The following is a 17,205-nucleotide window of genomic DNA, read 5'->3' as shown; positions in this document are numbered from 1 at the left end:
ATTTTTCTAACTTCTATCTCTTATTACGCTATATCTAGAAGAGCTAGCTTTATAAAAGTTTTCTAGAAACCTTTATTACGTTATAAATACTATATACTATAAGTTTTATAGATTATTATAGAGATATAATAGTACTTACTAGAAGTAAACTAGATTTTTTCTTAAAAGTTAGTTAAATACGTATAGCTTTTTAATTACATAATATATTTTAGTATAACTTTTATATAAGGTGTAATATACTATAGAAAATATATATTTAAATTTTTATAAAAAAATATTAAGGTTTCGCTTAGTTATTTAAGAAAAACGAGTTAGTTTTCGTTAATTTTCCTTGCTAAGAAATTGTAGGCGGTTTGCTTATATAGACAGTTCGCTTGTAAAGTACGTTATAAGGTTTAAACTCTAAGAATAGCTACTTTTAGAAAAAGGCTTATCTTAAGCTTACGTAATTAAAAATATATAGTATAAATTTAATAGAAGGTGTATATAGTATAGTTCTATATATATTTAAAATTTTATAGAAAAATATAAAGATTTCGCTTAGTTATTTAAGAAAACTCTTTTAATTTTCCTAGCTTAGTGTAAGGGCTGGCTTCGCGGTCTCTACTGCTGTAAGCGTTCCGGAACACCTAGCTAGATAAGTTAGCTGTAGGCAGCACTATCTCTACAAGCTATAAGAATAGAGACGCTAGTAGAGTAGGTTAGGTTAAATTCAGCTATCTAAAGGTAAGAAGTAGAAGAATACTTCGAGAGGCTCTATATATATAGAGTGCCTAGTACTAAGACGCTAGGCAAGGTTATATAACTTAGGCGAAGCTATAGTATTAAGTTAAATTGTTATACTTAGTATTTTTAGAGCGTTTATTTATATAGAGCGTTCGTTTATAAAGTACGTTATATAGTAATAGCGTTAACATTAGAGTTTATAAGTTCTTATAGATTACTATAGATATTAGGTTTATTAGAATTCTAGAGTTAACGCGCACGCTTTAAGCTTAATATATTAGTAGACGTAGATTTAAGTACTTTAAAAACTTCTCTAATTTCTAAGAGGTTAGAGAGGATGCTCTTTACCTTATAAAAATATAGCGTTAAAAGTACTATAGAGCGTTGTAGAGTTTCGAGTTAAGCTTACTAGTGCGACAGGTATTCGTCGGTGGCTAGGACGAGGGGAGGCGTTGAAAATCGGCGCTTTTTTCGCCTCTGCGACATCGTTAGATAGCTAGAGAATATCCAAAATTGCTAAAAACAGCTGCAAAAGTAGTATATATTGATGTATCGGCGCTGTGTTGTGGTGTTGTTGACAGCCAGGGGTAAGGTCCTTAGTGCCGGAGTTCACCCCACCGCGAGAGCCTCCCACCTGGGCCGCACGGGCCACGAGATACTAGCCAATCATATCGAACATCTGGGAACCTTGCATTTGCCTTTGTTCGCGTCACTTCGCGCGTCCTCACCGCTTGATCTCTCGACTCCCATGGAGCTCCAAGCAGTACCTCTCTCAAAGGTATAGAGCCAGAGATTACTTCCCGTTGCAGCTTGGTTTTCTGACAATAAACTCAGCCTGTCATTGATATTCTCCAGGCGCGGAAACCCACAAGGGTTGCAGTGTTTCTGAGAAGAAAATCGCCCCTTTATCCTAATCCGTACGATGAGGTCGTGCAGAAGGCCTGCTCTACTCTCGGCGTCCCTCATAACGAAAGCCGACACAAGCTCCTTGCGATCCCAAGTGGCAACAGTTGACCATCTTGGTCTTCGATATTTTCCATGACGAATACGACGTGTCCACTGCCCACCGCGTGGTGAAGCTTCTAGTTATTCTAGTTGACTACGGCAAAAGACTCTCCTATGTCAGAATGGGGAGCCTTGATCTTCAAGAACATGTCAACGTTCACGTCGCGAAGCAACACAACTATAACGGCTGGGACGGAAAGCCGCCCTTCTTTGAAGACCAGACAGGCCCAGTGCCACCAAAGTATTATAATCCCCGCGACACCTCGATGTTGTGAGGACAAAAAGGTAAAAGCCAGCTCAAATCGCGTCTTCTCTACGTTAAACGCCCTTTCTAACGTCCACTCGAAGCTAAGCGCGACAAGAACACCCCCCCCAATACGGATTTAGAGTCGATCTACCTCCTCGCATTGCCACGAACCACAGGCTCCTCTATGCGCAGGACGGACCGGTGAAAGTTCATAGCACGAATGCACAAATCAAGCTTTTAGCGATGGATTATCGAATTTCCGCATTGGATCTCGGACGAGAGGGACAATATCGTGAATCTTGAGATCGTGACGGTTTTGGCAGAATGACCTCGAGACAAATGGCTCTGTCAGGTGCTTATAGAATGTTGGTAGCCTGGGATTACTCTTCAATAAAGGGTCATTTCGCTCAACTTCTATTTCAAACGTTCGCTAGAATGCAACTGGTAAAACTGAGCAAACGCTGTTAGTTGCAGATGGGGGATTTCTGACCGCTTGAATGGATGCTTTTCCATTTATAAGCAAGCCAATAGGTCGTGTGCTCTTGACACAAACAACAAACAGCGGCGCGGTATTCCAAATGTGAGCAGTGAAAGGATTGAACGTCTAATCAATAAATTGCAGCACCCTATCCTTCCTCAGCCTTGATATCATCAATAGCCTTGTCAAACGCTGTGACGATCGGCCCATAGAGAATCTCCGGGTCCTTGGGTGTCCCAACGAATAGACCCACAACTTGTGTGTTGAGCATGCTGTATGGAAACAAAATCCCTCGCAATTCTCTGCAAAGCGGTTTGACACAGTCGAAATGTGGCGCGAACTCTTCTAGGATATCTTCAAATCCATCAACACCCATATGCCCTCGTTTGGCGCTAGCAATCTCTCGGAAGCTGCCAGTGTACCAATTTGCTATCAGAGTGTCTCCCGGCCACTTCTCACCCCAGCCACGACGGGCGCACTGCCAGATAAGCACATAAAAGAACGACTCCAAATCATGCCGGTAGGTGTGGGAGATCCCTTGTAGGACTTCAATTGCCATGAATTCCATCGTGCCGGTGCGGCAACGTGCGCCGCTGCGCCCGCTGCCGAGCTCCTTAGCAAGGTCTAGGTCGATCAGCATCCCCATGATGCCAGTCTTTTGCGGGTCGGTTATGATAATGTTGTTCTCGGAAATGTCCCGATGCAGAATGTTGCCTTTGAGGTATAGAGACCTGTGGGCCTTGGTGGCATCTCGGAGTGCCCCTAGGAGTTCTGATATCTTCTCGTACTTGTAGATCGCCCGACCAGCGGGAGAAATTACGAGACAGCGAAAAATGCGATTGTCATATGGACCGTTATTGGGGGCGAGCAGACTTGTCCCCTGGGCTTCCTCCACATCGTACGTAACTTCGTTCTGCAGTTGGCTCGATCTCTGACTTTTGGATCTCGATCGCTTGGAGGGTTCCCGGCCAAGGTCGCTGGCCTTGCGCTTTCTTGACGGTTTGTCGGCCATACCCAGGCCATGGAACTCGCTGAATGATCCAGAAAGGAAGCTAGGTGGTCGAGACTGGGAGAAAGATTGCGAAAATGATGAGGCGGCGCTTGGAGCATCTCGAAAAGAGTATGGCTTCTTAAACGTCAGGCCTGAGCGCATCTCATGGATGCCGGTGATGCAGCGGTGACCGATCAACCTGGCAATGCCCTCGACTCCTCTCTCGTGGGCTAATCTGAGAAGGTCTGCCTCTGGTTTTCGCATGTTGGATGTCCATGAAAACTTGGCGACATAATCCCAATCCGCGGACTCCGAAGGCTTCGTGAGATAGCATGACGTCCCACGGCAGACGATCGCCCGCTGACGGGTGATGGGATTCGAGTCAAGCCGCAGCCTCTTCCTCCCTGCGGGCCCGTCTTGCTCAATGTGTATGAAGCGACCGTCCTCATCCCGCTCTGTAAATGTGTCCAAGCCCAGTTCTTCCTCATTCATCATTGTGTAGCCGGCGATCACCTGTATAAATCGTCCGGGCTCTTCGTGGATATCGAACGCACCAGGGCTGTAACATCCCGAACGGTCAAATACCCAAACCTCCATCTGGCGTCCGCAGATTGTAAACGCGTGAACGTACCGACGCGTCGGCTGACAGGAGAAAACATCCCGCACGTATCGGCCGATCTGGAGAAGCGTCCCCTTTTTGTTGTTGTTGGACGCCTTCAGCTCACCGATCACGTCGACGTCCCTCCAGTCGTGCGCTGCACCCGGCGGCTGCCCATTGTTTCGCTTGACAAAGAGATCGATTTGTCGCTGAGCTTCGGCACCGACAAGATCCTTCGGGCTTGTGGTCGAATAGTAACGGCGTTGTTCCTCTGAGAGGAAGTCGTCCTGGAAGCGGAACCACCAGTCCAGAACTTCGGCCTGCACGGGCGGATCAGGAAGATCGGTCCACGCGCCATCGACATGTCGGTCTTTGGTCGCCTCATAGACGTCCAAAGCACGGCCCGTCCAGTCTTTCCCCTCGAAGTATTTCTCAAAGAACCCTCCTACGCCGCGATATGTGCACAATCTGATCTCCTCAAAGACTTTTCTTTCCACCAGAGCACGGGTCTGTTCGGCGCCTTGCTGGGAAGCGGAGGAATGGGTAATGGGCGTGCTGTCGAACGTGGCGGGGATGTTCGCAGGAGGCGTCGCTGGGTTGAGCGTGGTGATGAGATCGAGCACGGCGCTCCAGATCTGAGAGTCGGACTCTTTTTGAAGGACAAGTATCACGAGCGGGCGGTAGTAGCTGTAGTTGAAGTGTCCTCCTCGAATGCGTTTAACGAGGCCTGCCAGTTCGATGACGACATCTCGGTTAATAATATTCGAACGAAGATCAAGAGCTGCTTCCATCCCTATAAAAGCAGAGAGGAGTCGGGATATTGCCTTCTGGCGATCTTGTTCAGAATTGTCGGCATCGTCATGCGGATTGGAGATCGAGGAGTAGGACTGTTCTGCGTCCTGGAGTGACTTCCTTAGGTGATCCAGAGAGGTGCCCAAGGGATGCCGCGCGATTACATCGCGATCATGTTCCGATAAAGTAGCCATTGAATCCGGCAACACGTCGAAAGCGCGACGACCGCTGTAATGAGGAGGTCGACAAGCGCAACAGACTTCCACAAGCGAGGTAATATATCATGGGGAGGCTGTAGATTCGGGGGGACCGAGGGAAGTACGAAGGCGTGTGAAAGGGTGAAGGAGCTGGGCTGGGAAAGAGAGCGATATTTTGAGGTTACGTAACCACGGCGTGGCGCAGCCGGAGGCCGTGCCGGAATTTATCCGGTCCAAGACTTGGATCGGCGATCAAAATTATCGGCACAAACTTTTGCCGATACCCCGACAGAACCTTGAGAAAAACAAGGGAGCAGATTGCTCATGAGCTAGGCATTGACGTCTGCCGTCGTACGCTCATCAAGGCCTTTGAGAAGGAGCTCTATCACCGGAGGAAGGCAACACAGAAGCCCTTCCTCACAGAGGAGCACAAGGCTTAGCGGGTGCAGTGGGCCTGGCAGCACCTCTGGTACGATGAGGAGCAGTGGTTAAGGGTTGGCTGGAGTGATGAGATGTCAGCTCGGACTGGCGCAGGAGAGGTGTACGTTACTCGACGGGCTGAGGAAGTTCTCCATCCTGATTGCCTGATACCTCGATTCAAGGCCTTCAGCAGCTGTATGGTGTGGAGTATTATCTCAGTACACGCTAAAGGACCTCTTGTCTTCTTTGAGAAGGAGCGGTGTACAAACGCAAAATGCACTGTTAACTCAGAAGTGTATATCCAGCATATCCTACCTCTTGTTTCTAAGTTCCAGGACGACTACCGGCGCAGGCAGCCATGTAGAGATGGAATTTATAGAGATTTTATCTATATGGAGGACAACGCTTCTATTCACGCGTCAAGGGCTACAACAGCTGCCTTCAAGGCTCGAGAAATCAACAAGGGGTGGTGGCCAGCTAACTCATCAGACCTCAACCCAATTGAAAACGTTTGGCAGCTGCTGAAATGGCGGCTAGCAAAGCGCTTTCCAAAGACCGACGCTGAGGTGAAGCAGTACCTTAAGGAGGAGTGGGAGAAAATTGAAGTTGATGATTACAAGAAGTACATTACATCTATGAGAGACCGCTGCTGGGCAGTGATCAAGGCAGGTGGCGGACACACAAAGTGGTGAGGATCAGGCTTACATGAGCTTTTGTATGTAATCTATATAGAAAATAACATCGCTTCGCCACTGCCTGCACGAGCCTGGTCTATGCGACGCTAGAAACCCGTTCATGGGACGGGGGTGTAGAATAGATAAGGTGCTGGTGGACAGGGATCAAAAGCGTGCCCTGGCCCCTATGGGAACCGTAGACGAAAGCCATGACGTGATCTCATACTTCATCTAATGAGTCAATGTCCCGGCTGCTTTGCCTTCCCTGCGCTGAGCCATGGGGAACGCGTCAATACGCTGGCGATGGGCGCAGACGTGCGCGCTTTGCAGCATCATTTCCCGCGATGCGAGGTCGCTCCGACTGCCGCTGAGTAGACCAGGACTTCGGTTGACGTCATACAAGTTAAGTAATTACAGGGCGCGGAGTGTGGTCCTAAAGTCCTCTCCCTTGACTGGCGGGCACGCGGGCATGGAGCTTCATATCAAAAGAGTGTACTGTAGAGTCAACCATTGCTTGCTATTCTATAAATCAAAACGCACTCTCCGTTTCTTAGGCGCCGTATCTTCAGCTACTTTTATCTCGGTCTGCTCCATCCCTCCCTCGTACGCATTCCCTGATATTTTATCTCGAAGTCCACAGTATTTCCGCGTCATCGGCAACGGCGGAGGCAAAATCGTGATTATCAAGCCATTCCTCAGCGGTTTGCTTCTCCGCATACTTCAAATAGAACTCGTCCAGAATATTGTTTAGGGCTAGAAGCATGGTAAGTAGGTGTAGGAGCGCATTAGAAAGGGACATACCGTCCAGAGCAGTGGGTCCAGATGGTTGCAAGGAGAATCGGGATGTATGCTCTCTTAACAATACGAGAGTCCTAGGAATGGTAGTCCCTTGGAACATTTCAGTATGGATTCCACCAAACAGGTAGGAAGCTAACCTTTTGGTATTGTGAACACAACAGGACGTTCCACCGAGATGCCATTCTCCTGATCGTCTACGTATTGATCCACGGCCGTTCGGATAATCTCCTGCATCATGAACGTGTTTGGCATTAGCGCGGCCCCATTCGAAACTGCTCCAAGCAATTAGTGAACCGTGCCAAATATTCTCATAAGAACTAACATGGCAAATTTGTGAACACAGCTGGATAAATAACGCCCCTTTCTGAGATTCTGACCCCATCACGAGGGCTCTGGTACTCTATCGATGCCTGATCCTGGTAGTCGAACAGGTTCGACTTTGCGCCAGCGTTGAGACGTAGTAAAGAAGCCGGAAAACTCGAGTGGATCGAGATTAGCGAAAAATCTCGTTTGCTGCGCCAATTCACGAGCCTTGATCGCTCGACGTTTACGCCTGAAGCGACCTTTCGGGATAAGCGAATAAGCATAACGTATCGGTTGGGGAACAATTAACGTGGAAGATGTTAGAACGAACACGGGTGAAGTTGATCGTGAAGACGATCAAAGGTATTTTTTCCTCGCGTATTTCGGATCGGGGGCAGTATTTGTCACGTGACAGAAAGCGGGCCGTCTGCTTACATGGGTGGGCTGCACGTGATGGATATTGGCCTCCGGTGGTACTGAATCCACTGAAAGCTCGGCGCAGCGATCAATTTTCATAAGTAATTATAACAATGACGGCTGTTGATTTCACGTGGAAGAGAAATAATGCATTTAAGCTATGTTTGCTACCCGTTCAAACGCCAACCACATAACATATCGTCCATTAACTCTGCCAAACCCACTCGCGACCGTTCCAGTATCTGTATTTTCCTACTTTTTCATCCCACACCCATCCAGTCGACCCACTAGCCGCGGTAGTTTGTCCACTAGAAGCTGCTTGATACGTCGCTGGTTGCGTCCCACTCGACGTTCCGCTTGGTGGGTTGGAGGGTTCAGTAGGCTGAGGATAAGCTTGGAGCCACTGGTTCTTGCTTAAAACTCTTCCTTTAGATTCCAGAAAGTTCGTTATTTTGTCGTTTAACTCTATTAATCATTAACTCTGTAGTCTCATACACCCTAATAATTGAGTCATACCAGGGAGTGTCATTTCCTTCGCCGCTTGGAGAGAGTAGTAATCTGTATGCTCATGTACAAGTACAAGATCGTCAGGGAGCGGAACACCTCATTTGCTGTCAGAATGTAATTACGGGGAATATACGGTCGAAGCAGCTTACCGCCAGGGACTGCGTAAACAACGACGTTGGCTCCTTTGAACTCCGAGACCAGCTGCTGTTGAAATGCGGAATTTGGACGCATTGAGGCGCCGTTTGGCCTTGTCCTTTATGATTAGCAGGTATCTAAATTTCTTCGAAAGTGATCCACTTACCCCTGTAAGTGTTTGGGTCAAGAACTTTCGCGTTGACCTTGCCTGCGTCCGTGAGGATGTCATAACTGCGGTTTCTCTGGAGTGACCATTCCCGAAGTCTCACGGCGCGGCCATTGTTCACACGGAACAATTCCTTGGGTACCGTCTTGAATACGTTAATAAGCATTGATGCCATGAAGTCGGCGGTACCGGAAAGAGATGAGAACTAACTGAGCTTCACTTGAGCAGGTCAATCTCATTTTATATTGTCCGTCGACAGAACGGGGCGATCGATGCCTTGAGAGCTGCCGCAAGTACGCGCCTCCTCTTCCCCCAATGTGAACCGCCCAGGGCATAGGAAAGTGGAGAATGATTGCGAATTTTCTTTGCAGCACTGCTTTGCCGCCTTTGCCGCCTATCCTTCCAGGAAACGCTTGATACCCGTAACTTCGTCTCGCACCACATCAAGGGAGAGTCGAGCGCGAGTGGGTGGACGTGCTAGGGATTGCTGCATGAACCCTGGTCGGTGATGGTGGTCAAGCGCCTAACCTCCCACACTAAACTTAAAAGTGTCGCAGCAGAAGCCCGAGCTCAGCCAAATCTGAGGTGAGGCGGCGCATTTCCGAGCAGCGTCATCTTTTCTCGTGTCTGGTTGGTTGTGAATCCCGCGGATCTCAACCACTACCAGCATTTTGGGACAACTTATCGAAGAGCTGGTTAACCAAGCGAGCGTTGAGAGAGCTAGACCGAAGAAACATTCAAGCTGCTCCAAGCCCACCTCGTTCACCGCATCGACGAGCGCGCCGGCCAGTCACTCGAAACTTCCTCGCTGAGTCGAAGAGACGTCGTCAAACCGCTCAATACACAACTGACTATCTTCGCTGCTGCGAGCCGAGGATTTTAAAGGACATAAAGCTATTTGCCAGACACGGTGGTCCCAATCTGTCAGACCTGAGGAACGTATGTATTGCAAGATGCTTGCCGGCCTGCACTAACGCTAACGACAATCTCTAGTACCCCGAACCTATCCACCCGTCCAATCACGCGATGAGCTCGAGCCAGTCGAGTTCTCAGAGTCGACAACTGGGTTCTGCAACTACCTCGAGCACCAAGCCCACTACGAATACGACAAGAGCCACTGGGGTTTATGACCGTGCCTTTCAACAACGCCTTGTTGATAATGATGTTTATCCTGATGCATACGAATACCCTAATGGCAGTGTACCTGCTGAGCCAAACAACTGGGAGGATTTCAAACAAATATTGGCACAACCTCGACCGTCTCTTTCGCCATATCAATTTTCTGATGGAGAGTTCAGAAAATTTAAACGATTGGACGCACATGCGGCCAAAGAAAAATAAGTGTCGGAGTCAGTAATTCCTACCATTGAAGGCAAGATCGGGGATGTGAAATGCCGCTCAGGAGAAATCCCGTTCACTAACCTTGACCCTCTGATGGACGGCACGCTTAAGCCCGGCAACCCGGATATCTACTATGGAGCCCGCCCAGAACAGCTTAGTCGAAAGGTCCGCGACGAGCTTAACGGCCGTATCATCCCTTTAACGCAGCACGACCTCCCCATGGCACCAAACTTCTTCCTGGCAGCTAAGGGGCCGGATGGATCAGCCGCAGTGGCCAAACGACAAGCTTGTTACGACGGTGCGCTGGGAGCGAGAGGCATGCACAGTCTTCAGTTATACGGGAGAGACGCACCTGTCTACGACAACAACGCATACACGATGACCTCTACATATCACGACGGCCAACTTAAGATGTATACCAGCCACGTTGCCCCGCCACACAGTCCTAGCGGCCAGCCGCAGTACTACATGAATCAGCTACGGTCCTTCGCTATAACCGACACACGAGACACTTGTGCAGCTGGACTGCAAGCATACAGGAATGGACGAGATTGGGCTGAGAAGCAGAGGAACGAGGCAATTAGGCAGGCGAATGAGAGAGCAAACCCTGTGGAAGCTGCAGCGCCTGCTGGCGATGCGGGCGCTAGCCCGGCTTTAAGCTTCGTGACTGCCGCGTCGGAGACGGAAGCCTACACTATGAGCCAAGAGTCTCAGACACATTTAGATGAAGACTTTGACGAACCCGATAGCTCAATAGAGGAGCTTAAAGATTACATACTCCCAGCTAAACGTTCTAATAGGTCTTCGAAGCATTCAAAGACGCAAAAGCGACGCAATACAGATGTTTCAAGCGGCATGGGACACGACGATGGAAGCACTCTAAATGCCATACAGACTGGTACGGCTGTCCCGCCGCAATGGGTATGGGATAAGGACGCTCAAAAATATCGATACTGGAATGGCAGCAAATGGATCTGGCAGTAAATGTTTTAGGGTATCAATTGAATTTCAAGTGAATAATGAGAACTCAAATATTAGCTCCATATAGTGTCGTTCCTTGTCGCGCCATTGTACCAATATTTGCGCCGTGTGGAAATCGCGCGTAAGCGGGTAGTGCGCTATATCGATGACAACAGACTTCCGATCTGGGTATGCGAGGTTGTAGAATTCATGGGGGTAATTTACGGTGACGGCACCATTGAGGGCGGTTTGGTTGTGTGCGTGCGAAATGTTTTCGTTTAAGTTAGGCGTTTTCCATTGCGAGGTTAAGAAGGGGAAGAGGAGATATTGTGTAAGGCAGAGGCTGCACACGAGCACTGCGCAACCCGCCTTATCACATATCCAATTGCAGTACCTAGTCTAGGCTACAACAATTGCTTCTAGTCTTCCTTCCTAATCGACGTGCATCTGGTATGCGGCTAGCTTTAGGCTCGTGTCGAGGTTTGTTCAGTCGCGTGGGCGAGGGTGGGCACGACATAGCCGGACAGAGGGGTTTATCAGCATCAATTGTGAAGGATTCGGGGTCGGACGATGACTTCTGGCTGCCCTCAAGGGCCTGGAATTTCCCCTGGCAGAGACGGGCTTTTGGGTACACTGGGGGTGTAAAGGCAGCGGCGATGAGCAGACTGCGCGACGCTTAGCGGGCATCGTGCAGTCTTCAGGTCGTGCGCGTTTCGGCGGTGGCATGAAAATGGGGTAGGGAGATGGTATGATTGACGGCTAGAAAGTTCGACATCTGGAGATGTGGGACGGAACGGTTATCTAGCTCGCTGTTACTATTCAATAATAAGCCCAATTCTATTGTCAGGCATTTTGGCCGTTTCTCCGAGTTTCTGCAGAGTGCATCAACGAAGTCCAGCAGAATAGAGCGTCCGGCACGAGTGTCCCCGCATATCTCGATACGGTTGACGTATCGAATGGTGTTGTGTTTAAGAAGTCTAAAGAGCATGTCCGTAAGTTGTTCGTCTAGATATTGAATATCGCACTTCCGGCAGCCCCAGTCTTATATAGAACCATCCATCCTGAGATCCCCTTCGTCATACTGAAGCCGAAGTGGCAGCAGTCCGTATGTCAGGTCCATGACTTCGTCTCGAATCTGTCGGTTGACCTCCAAAAGCCCAATATTGCCCATCGCCCACTGACATGGCGACTGAGACTCGTGCGGAAGAAAGATTGAGGCAAAGGGATGGAGTACGTGCTTGTAAATTTCGTTCCGGATCTCCTGTGGCATAGCGAGAAGCTTTGACTGACCTTTAGGCAGCAATATAGCGTGACCTTTACAGTACCATTGCTCATCTTATACATGTGTGTGGAGGATTGGACGTGCACATCGATACCCGCACATGGGGATTGTTGTACACCGGGCTTTAAGGGAGTGATCGTGTTCCAGAAAATTGAATGAGTCGGACCGAAGTAGTGTATGCACTCGGCGAAGTAGGTTGCCTCACTAGTCTCCAAATTGGATTCGCTGGATCCCTCAACGGATATCCCGGATGCCCAACGCGGATTAGGCAGAGGCCCTGGATTTGGCCAGTCGTCTTCGTATGACATCCTTCGGTTTGCGTGCATTATAATGAAAAGGGAATCCAAGCTGGAGAGAAAGAGAGAGTATATGTAGTAAGGTACTGAATGAATCTTGATAATAGACTGTCTTTTAAGATTGGCGAGAATAAACTTTATATGTACGGCTACGCTAAGCTGCGACCAGCGAATTTTGGCCTAGGACCGCTAATAATATGCTCGGGCGTCAACTTGTGGCAGTGATGGCCACTCCTACATAGTAGGAGGGGCGTCCTGCGGTACGCTCTTGCATGTGAAAGTCTCTTGGAGGTAACGACTCCGGCAAGGCTCCGGGGAGTGGCAGAGTAGGGGAGAAGGCAGCTTCCTGAACTCTGCCACCAGCCATAATGTCAGCCGACGAGGGCTTGCATAATGTCTCATGACGTCCGCAACGATCTACTCATAAACTGTTAGTTGTGGCTGTAGAATACATGCATGGTACAGTTGGGGCGGGTGAATGGTGTAAAGCGTGGGCCGAAATGCGTTGAAGCATCAAGGACTCCGCCCACAACTTGCCGCCAGAGCCTGGGGACTTACCGGTGCGACAGGGCGAAGGTCTGGCTAGAAGGATCTCTGCTATTACGTACTAGATGCTCCACCTACACTTTGCCGCAGCCGGAGCCTGGTCAGTCACCAAAACAGCGCCACCAAGCGTCTATAGACTGGCTGGAAGCTCTCTGGTATCAGGTACTGGGTGCTGCGCCTACACCTCGCCGCATCTAGAGCCTGAAAGCGTATGAACATAGTGTTATCATCAACCCTTGGTATAACTATTCATAGGCATTGGAGCTGAATTGCGGCTGGTAACTCAAAGGGGTAATATCCACGAGCGTCTACATATTAGAGCTCTCAGTCTAGATTCCGTCAATGAATGGAGGAGTATCTGCTGCAAGACCGGCTAGAAAGCCGTCAGACACTATGTACTGAATCATAGATTCGGTGCATAATAGAATTGTCTGGAGTTTGCCGTGTATAGATGTTATCCGCTGCGGCTGCAAGTGGCGGAATAGCATCTCACGACTCCACTCCGGAACAGATTGTCACTACTGTGGTTCAACACACGTATGTGGGGCAGTAAATTACCAAGAAACCCACCATTATACAAGGCAGAACCATGGGGCACAATGTGCAGACTCAACGTGGCAGTGTCAGCTTCGGACGGTCGTCGCAAGGCACATACCCGGCGGCAAGCTCCCGAGCACTCCATTATGCATTCGAGACTATTGGATAAGACGCACTGAGGCGACATGGGAAGGTCAACCTATACGCAAAATCTATTTATACTGCCCGTATTTGGAGACGTCGGTGTCAATCGGCGCTCTAGCCGTCTCAAGACACCGCACCCTGAGGTAACCTACCGAAGATCCTACTATGCGTTCTCACTTCTATTGGATATAACATGCCGATATGATGTGGCAGTGTTATTCCAAACGACCGATCGGTGACACTGGGCGTTCCGGAACCTTTTCATTGCAGCGGGTCTCGTGGCAGTGCGCAAAATGCTCGACGTCTAGAAGACGCCTTGCGGCAGATGCTTCAGGCAACAGTGCCGATAGGTCTCATGTGGATGTTCAGGCGGGAACTCATGTATGCCCCCAGTGTGCGGCGGCAGGCGTAGAGGAACATAAAGGTCATCGCCCTTCCTGGTCTTCTGCACTTCAACTCCCTTTAGAATCCATCGCCACAAAACCTGGCGATCTTATCTTCTGATCCTACTTCCACTCCCATATTTCTGCACCTGTCTACAGAGCCAACATGAAGCTAGAAAATCAGACACCCTCCGCTCGCTTTGCAATGAAACTCCTTCGACGCCAGAAGAAACAGGAGAAGCTACTCGAGAAGCTCCTGAAGATGAGCCGCCAGGAAACTCAACAGCGTTTTCGACGTACTAAGACCCATGGCGCTAACAAGCATGGACCCCGGGCAGAAAAGGGCAAGGACGAATTTCCCGAGTCCAGCAACGAGGCCCGAGCCTAGTCCTTTCAACAGACGAGAATGATGGCAATATCGCGGATGGCCCTAACGGCAGTGGCAGCCAGTCTTCCGCATGTCCTGATTTGAGGATGGGTAGTGCCATTTCTGATGGATCTAAGGATCCTGATGATTGTGATAAGCAGATGGCTAATCAAGACTCCCACACGGTGGCTGACGGCCTGAGTAATGCTGAGGACTTATACCACCGGGCCCACGTCGGGAGCACTGCTCGGAAATTCATTGTAGACGCTAGACTGCCTGGCGAGAAGATGGATACCGGGGGCTCTGGTAAGGAGGCGGCTGCCGAGGGCGCTGAGGAAGAAGCGGGTATCGAAGGCGCTGCACAGGAGCCGAATGCCGAGATTTTGATGGAAATGGATACCGAGGGCCCCGATGAGGCGGTTGCCGAGGCCGCCGAGGAAGAAGCGGTTGCCGAAGATGTTGAGGAGGAGGATGCTGAGGGCACTAAGGAGGTGGTGGCCCCTAGGGCTCCTGAGGGCGCTCAGATGGTAGTTGACGCTCAGGACCTGGAGGAACTAGATGCCGAAGGCTCTGACGAGGAGGTGGATGCCAAGGGCTCTGTTGTCGCAAGCTCGAAGCCTATTCACCTAAAACTTATGGGTCTGTTAAGAACGCCTCCTAATAGCTAAGAGGTCATCGTGATCTCCGACGAAAAAGATTCCAACAAAGACTCTGATAACGAAGACACCAACGGCAAACAACCTAAAAACGAAGATACGACAGTGCAGAAAACAGCTAGACTATCTAGTACGACTTGTATTTAACCTACGGTTACTAAGTTCCCGATAGATTACTACACTTCACCAGAACGAAGGAGGGAAAGCAAGAAGATCCTCGACGCAGGATAGAAATCCGCGGTAGGAAAATTACAGAATGCCTAAGGCGTTGTGGATAATTCCCTCACAGAAATAGAGAGCGTTATGATTAAGAAGTACAAGAAATACAAGCGGGGGCAGCTATACTAAGGGCTTAAAGCTTTAAAGAAGCTACACGCACATATAGATGTTATCAAGAACTACATTAACTTGGTTATTAGCATCTTCGAGGACTTAAAAGAGAAGGAGGCCGATCAACAATACCATATAGCTGATGGTGATGAGAATGATAAAGACTACAAACTACTAAAGGCAGGGCGCAACAGTCGTGGCAACCGATAGACGATTCTCTCAAGATAGGTTAAATAGGTAGAAATAGAGTCTATCACTGTTTTTCACCATAAGGCTGAAACCCTGTCGCTAGCGAAGTCTGTCTTTTCTCCAGCGACTCCTTAAAATTACAGGGTTCGTTACTTCCTAACTAAGCACTAACGGGCTAGTGCTCTTGATCCGTATATTTATTATGCTCCGTTTGTCCTATGTGTAGTCTGGAATATAGTCCACCGGTTCACATAATTCTAGTTCGTAGTCTGTTTCGCAACCTTTGCCACCCAAATCCACCTCATTTCCCCCGTTCACGTTGGGCAGATGGGTTGTAAAGATATGCAGCTACTTGCGAAGGAAGTATGCTAGTTCTGTTAGATGGGGCTTTTAATCGAAACAGAACCACTTCCCTGTTTAAGCTGCGCAAATCCTGGAGTAACTCTGTTTAATTCTTGTACAAGCCTTGCGTGCTTCGTTTGGTGCTAATATAGCAATATGCACATTGTCCGACACGTTTCCTGCCATTTACAAAGTTTCTGCTCTGTATTTCCGCACCAGAATGTCTCTGCCTTCTATTCAGCGCGGGTATTGACATGGTAGCATATCTCTTTCTTTAACATTTGGAGAAGTTCTATATGCAGGTTAGGATGTTCAGCGGGCGTCGGCAAGCTTTGGGCATCGTAGAGAGTAAAGCCTCTCTACTGCCCCCGTGGCGATTCGCACAGGCAGCGGGCTGCATGACCTAGACGCATGAAGAGCGGCAAGTTCTACCCAGTGGACTAGCAGAGGAAGCCCTATCACAAGGCATGCCCGCGCCTCACCACCCTAACTGCGGCAATGCCCTGCCTAAGAGACATACGAGTATTGGTGGAGGCGGCCTAAAGCCTCCTGTCTACCTCCTCTAGGATGACGCCGCCCCTAGCTCCCTATTTTTGCCACTAACGTTTAATCCCGCCCTATTTGCGCTCGTGTCACCGCTCAACAGATCCTCCCCTTCGTGGCTGAAACGGAATAGTTGTAAGCTATGGGCGGCGGCCAACTCTGAGCACTTATCCACCGTGGAAGGAGCTCCAAGATCCGCATCCCGTTGTCACTGCTGAGTACAGTGAGCAAGTCTGCAACAATCAGTCTGCCTTGTTAAGCTACACATGCAGGGTGCGGCACGGAAAACCGCCAGCAACATCTTGCCATGCATCCATAACTCCAAACCGCCTTCAGCATAGTGGTGGTGTGCATGCCACAGCGGCAATAGTCACACCATGTCAAGGGGGCCACGCCGTCCTAATCCATCTAGAACTCCGTTGCGAGACAGACAGCTAGAAAACAGGGGCATTACCAATTATAACTACGCTATTGTTACAAAGGGGGTGGGGCACAGCCGTGACGTACTAGGGAAAAGGGTTCCAGTCTGCCTTACTCGATCAAAACACCAAAGCCAGGGGAGACATGGTTCACTACAAGCTCGATACCTCCAATCGAATCAGAGGCGCTGACCGAAGCGATCCTGGGCTGGCCGCCTGCATGACACGGTACAGAATAGGGCAGCATGCCCGGCGGGTGGTGCCTTGGTGTTTAAAGATACCGCCCGTGGACGAAACGTAGCGACAAATCCAACAGCTGCTAGAATCTTTCCATTTAAGGGCTCCAGCTATGACTGTAGTGACGCATCGCTGATACTGCAGAGCCGTCTAACTTTCTATATCCCCGGGCGCAGATA

The 17,205-nt window shown here is 49.3% G+C and overlaps 5 protein-coding genes across 5 annotated transcripts; 3 read left to right on the top strand and 2 right to left on the bottom strand.

Annotated features, from left to right (window-relative positions):
- Positions 1-1,474: 1,474 nt before the first annotated feature.
- Positions 1,475-2,006, top strand: BU26DRAFT_533216 (uncharacterized protein; the record flags this gene model as incomplete). The annotated part of the gene is made up of 3 exons (XM_033831138.1): positions 1,475-1,504; positions 1,561-1,683; positions 1,728-2,006. 3 exons carry the CDS (start codon positions 1,475-1,477, stop codon positions 2,004-2,006), a joined length of 432 nt encoding a protein of 143 aa, XP_033680113.1.
- Positions 2,007-2,403: 397 nt separating this feature from the next.
- BU26DRAFT_522226 (FunK1 protein kinase) lies at positions 2,404-5,181 on the bottom strand. Its single transcript, XM_033829731.1, has one exon. It carries the CDS (start codon positions 5,029-5,031, stop codon positions 2,605-2,607), a length of 2,427 nt encoding a protein of 808 aa, XP_033680112.1. The 5' UTR covers positions 5,032-5,181; the 3' UTR covers positions 2,404-2,604.
- Positions 5,182-6,624: 1,443 nt separating this feature from the next.
- BU26DRAFT_76960 (uncharacterized protein) lies at positions 6,625-7,577 on the bottom strand. The gene is made up of 4 exons (XM_033836323.1): positions 7,249-7,577; positions 7,064-7,201; positions 6,930-7,016; positions 6,625-6,881 (listed from the first exon to the last, which is right to left on the bottom strand). Exons 1-4 carry the CDS (start codon positions 7,511-7,513, stop codon positions 6,751-6,753), a joined length of 621 nt encoding a protein of 206 aa, XP_033680111.1. The 5' UTR covers positions 7,514-7,577; the 3' UTR covers positions 6,625-6,750.
- An 833-nt stretch (positions 7,578-8,410) lies between these two features.
- Positions 8,411-10,779, top strand: BU26DRAFT_533213 (uncharacterized protein; the record flags this gene model as incomplete). The annotated part of the gene is made up of 5 exons (XM_033831137.1): positions 8,411-8,458; positions 9,064-9,393; positions 9,448-9,654; positions 9,805-10,585; positions 10,637-10,779. 5 exons carry the CDS (start codon positions 8,411-8,413, stop codon positions 10,777-10,779), a joined length of 1,509 nt encoding a protein of 502 aa, XP_033680110.1.
- Positions 10,780-13,761: 2,982 nt separating this feature from the next.
- Positions 13,762-14,978, top strand: BU26DRAFT_508446 (uncharacterized protein; the record flags this gene model as incomplete). The annotated part of the gene is made up of 3 exons (XM_033827078.1): positions 13,762-13,941; positions 14,103-14,239; positions 14,282-14,978. 3 exons carry the CDS (start codon positions 13,762-13,764, stop codon positions 14,976-14,978), a joined length of 1,014 nt encoding a protein of 337 aa, XP_033680109.1.
- Positions 14,979-17,205: the final 2,227 nt, after the last annotated feature.

The sequence above is a fragment of the Trematosphaeria pertusa genome, assembly GCF_010094035.1.
Source record: "Trematosphaeria pertusa strain CBS 122368 unplaced genomic scaffold BU26scaffold_13, whole genome shotgun sequence".
NCBI lineage: Eukaryota > Fungi > Ascomycota > Dothideomycetes > Pleosporales > Trematosphaeriaceae > Trematosphaeria > Trematosphaeria pertusa.
Note: the sequence above shows the minus strand (reverse complement) of the source record. Positions and strands in the feature narration are given on the sequence as shown.

Bases quoted from the DNA above. Each gene is read 5' to 3' on its own strand.
- BU26DRAFT_76960 (XM_033836323.1), bottom strand. From the start codon at position 7,513: ATGCTTATTCGCTTATCCCGAAAGGTCGCTTCAGGCGTAAACGTCGAG. The intron at 7,202-7,248 runs GTTAGTTCTTAT...AATTGCTTGGAG, and splicing joins TGTGTTCACAAATTTGCCAT to CAGTTTCGAATGGGGCCGCG. The intron at 6,882-6,929 runs GTATGTCCCTTT...CCATGCTTCTAG, and splicing joins TGGACCCACTGCTCTGGACG to CCCTAAACAATATTCTGGAC.
- BU26DRAFT_522226 (XM_033829731.1), bottom strand. From the start codon at position 5,031: ATGGCTACTTTATCGGAACATGATCGCGATGTAATCGCGCGGCATCCC.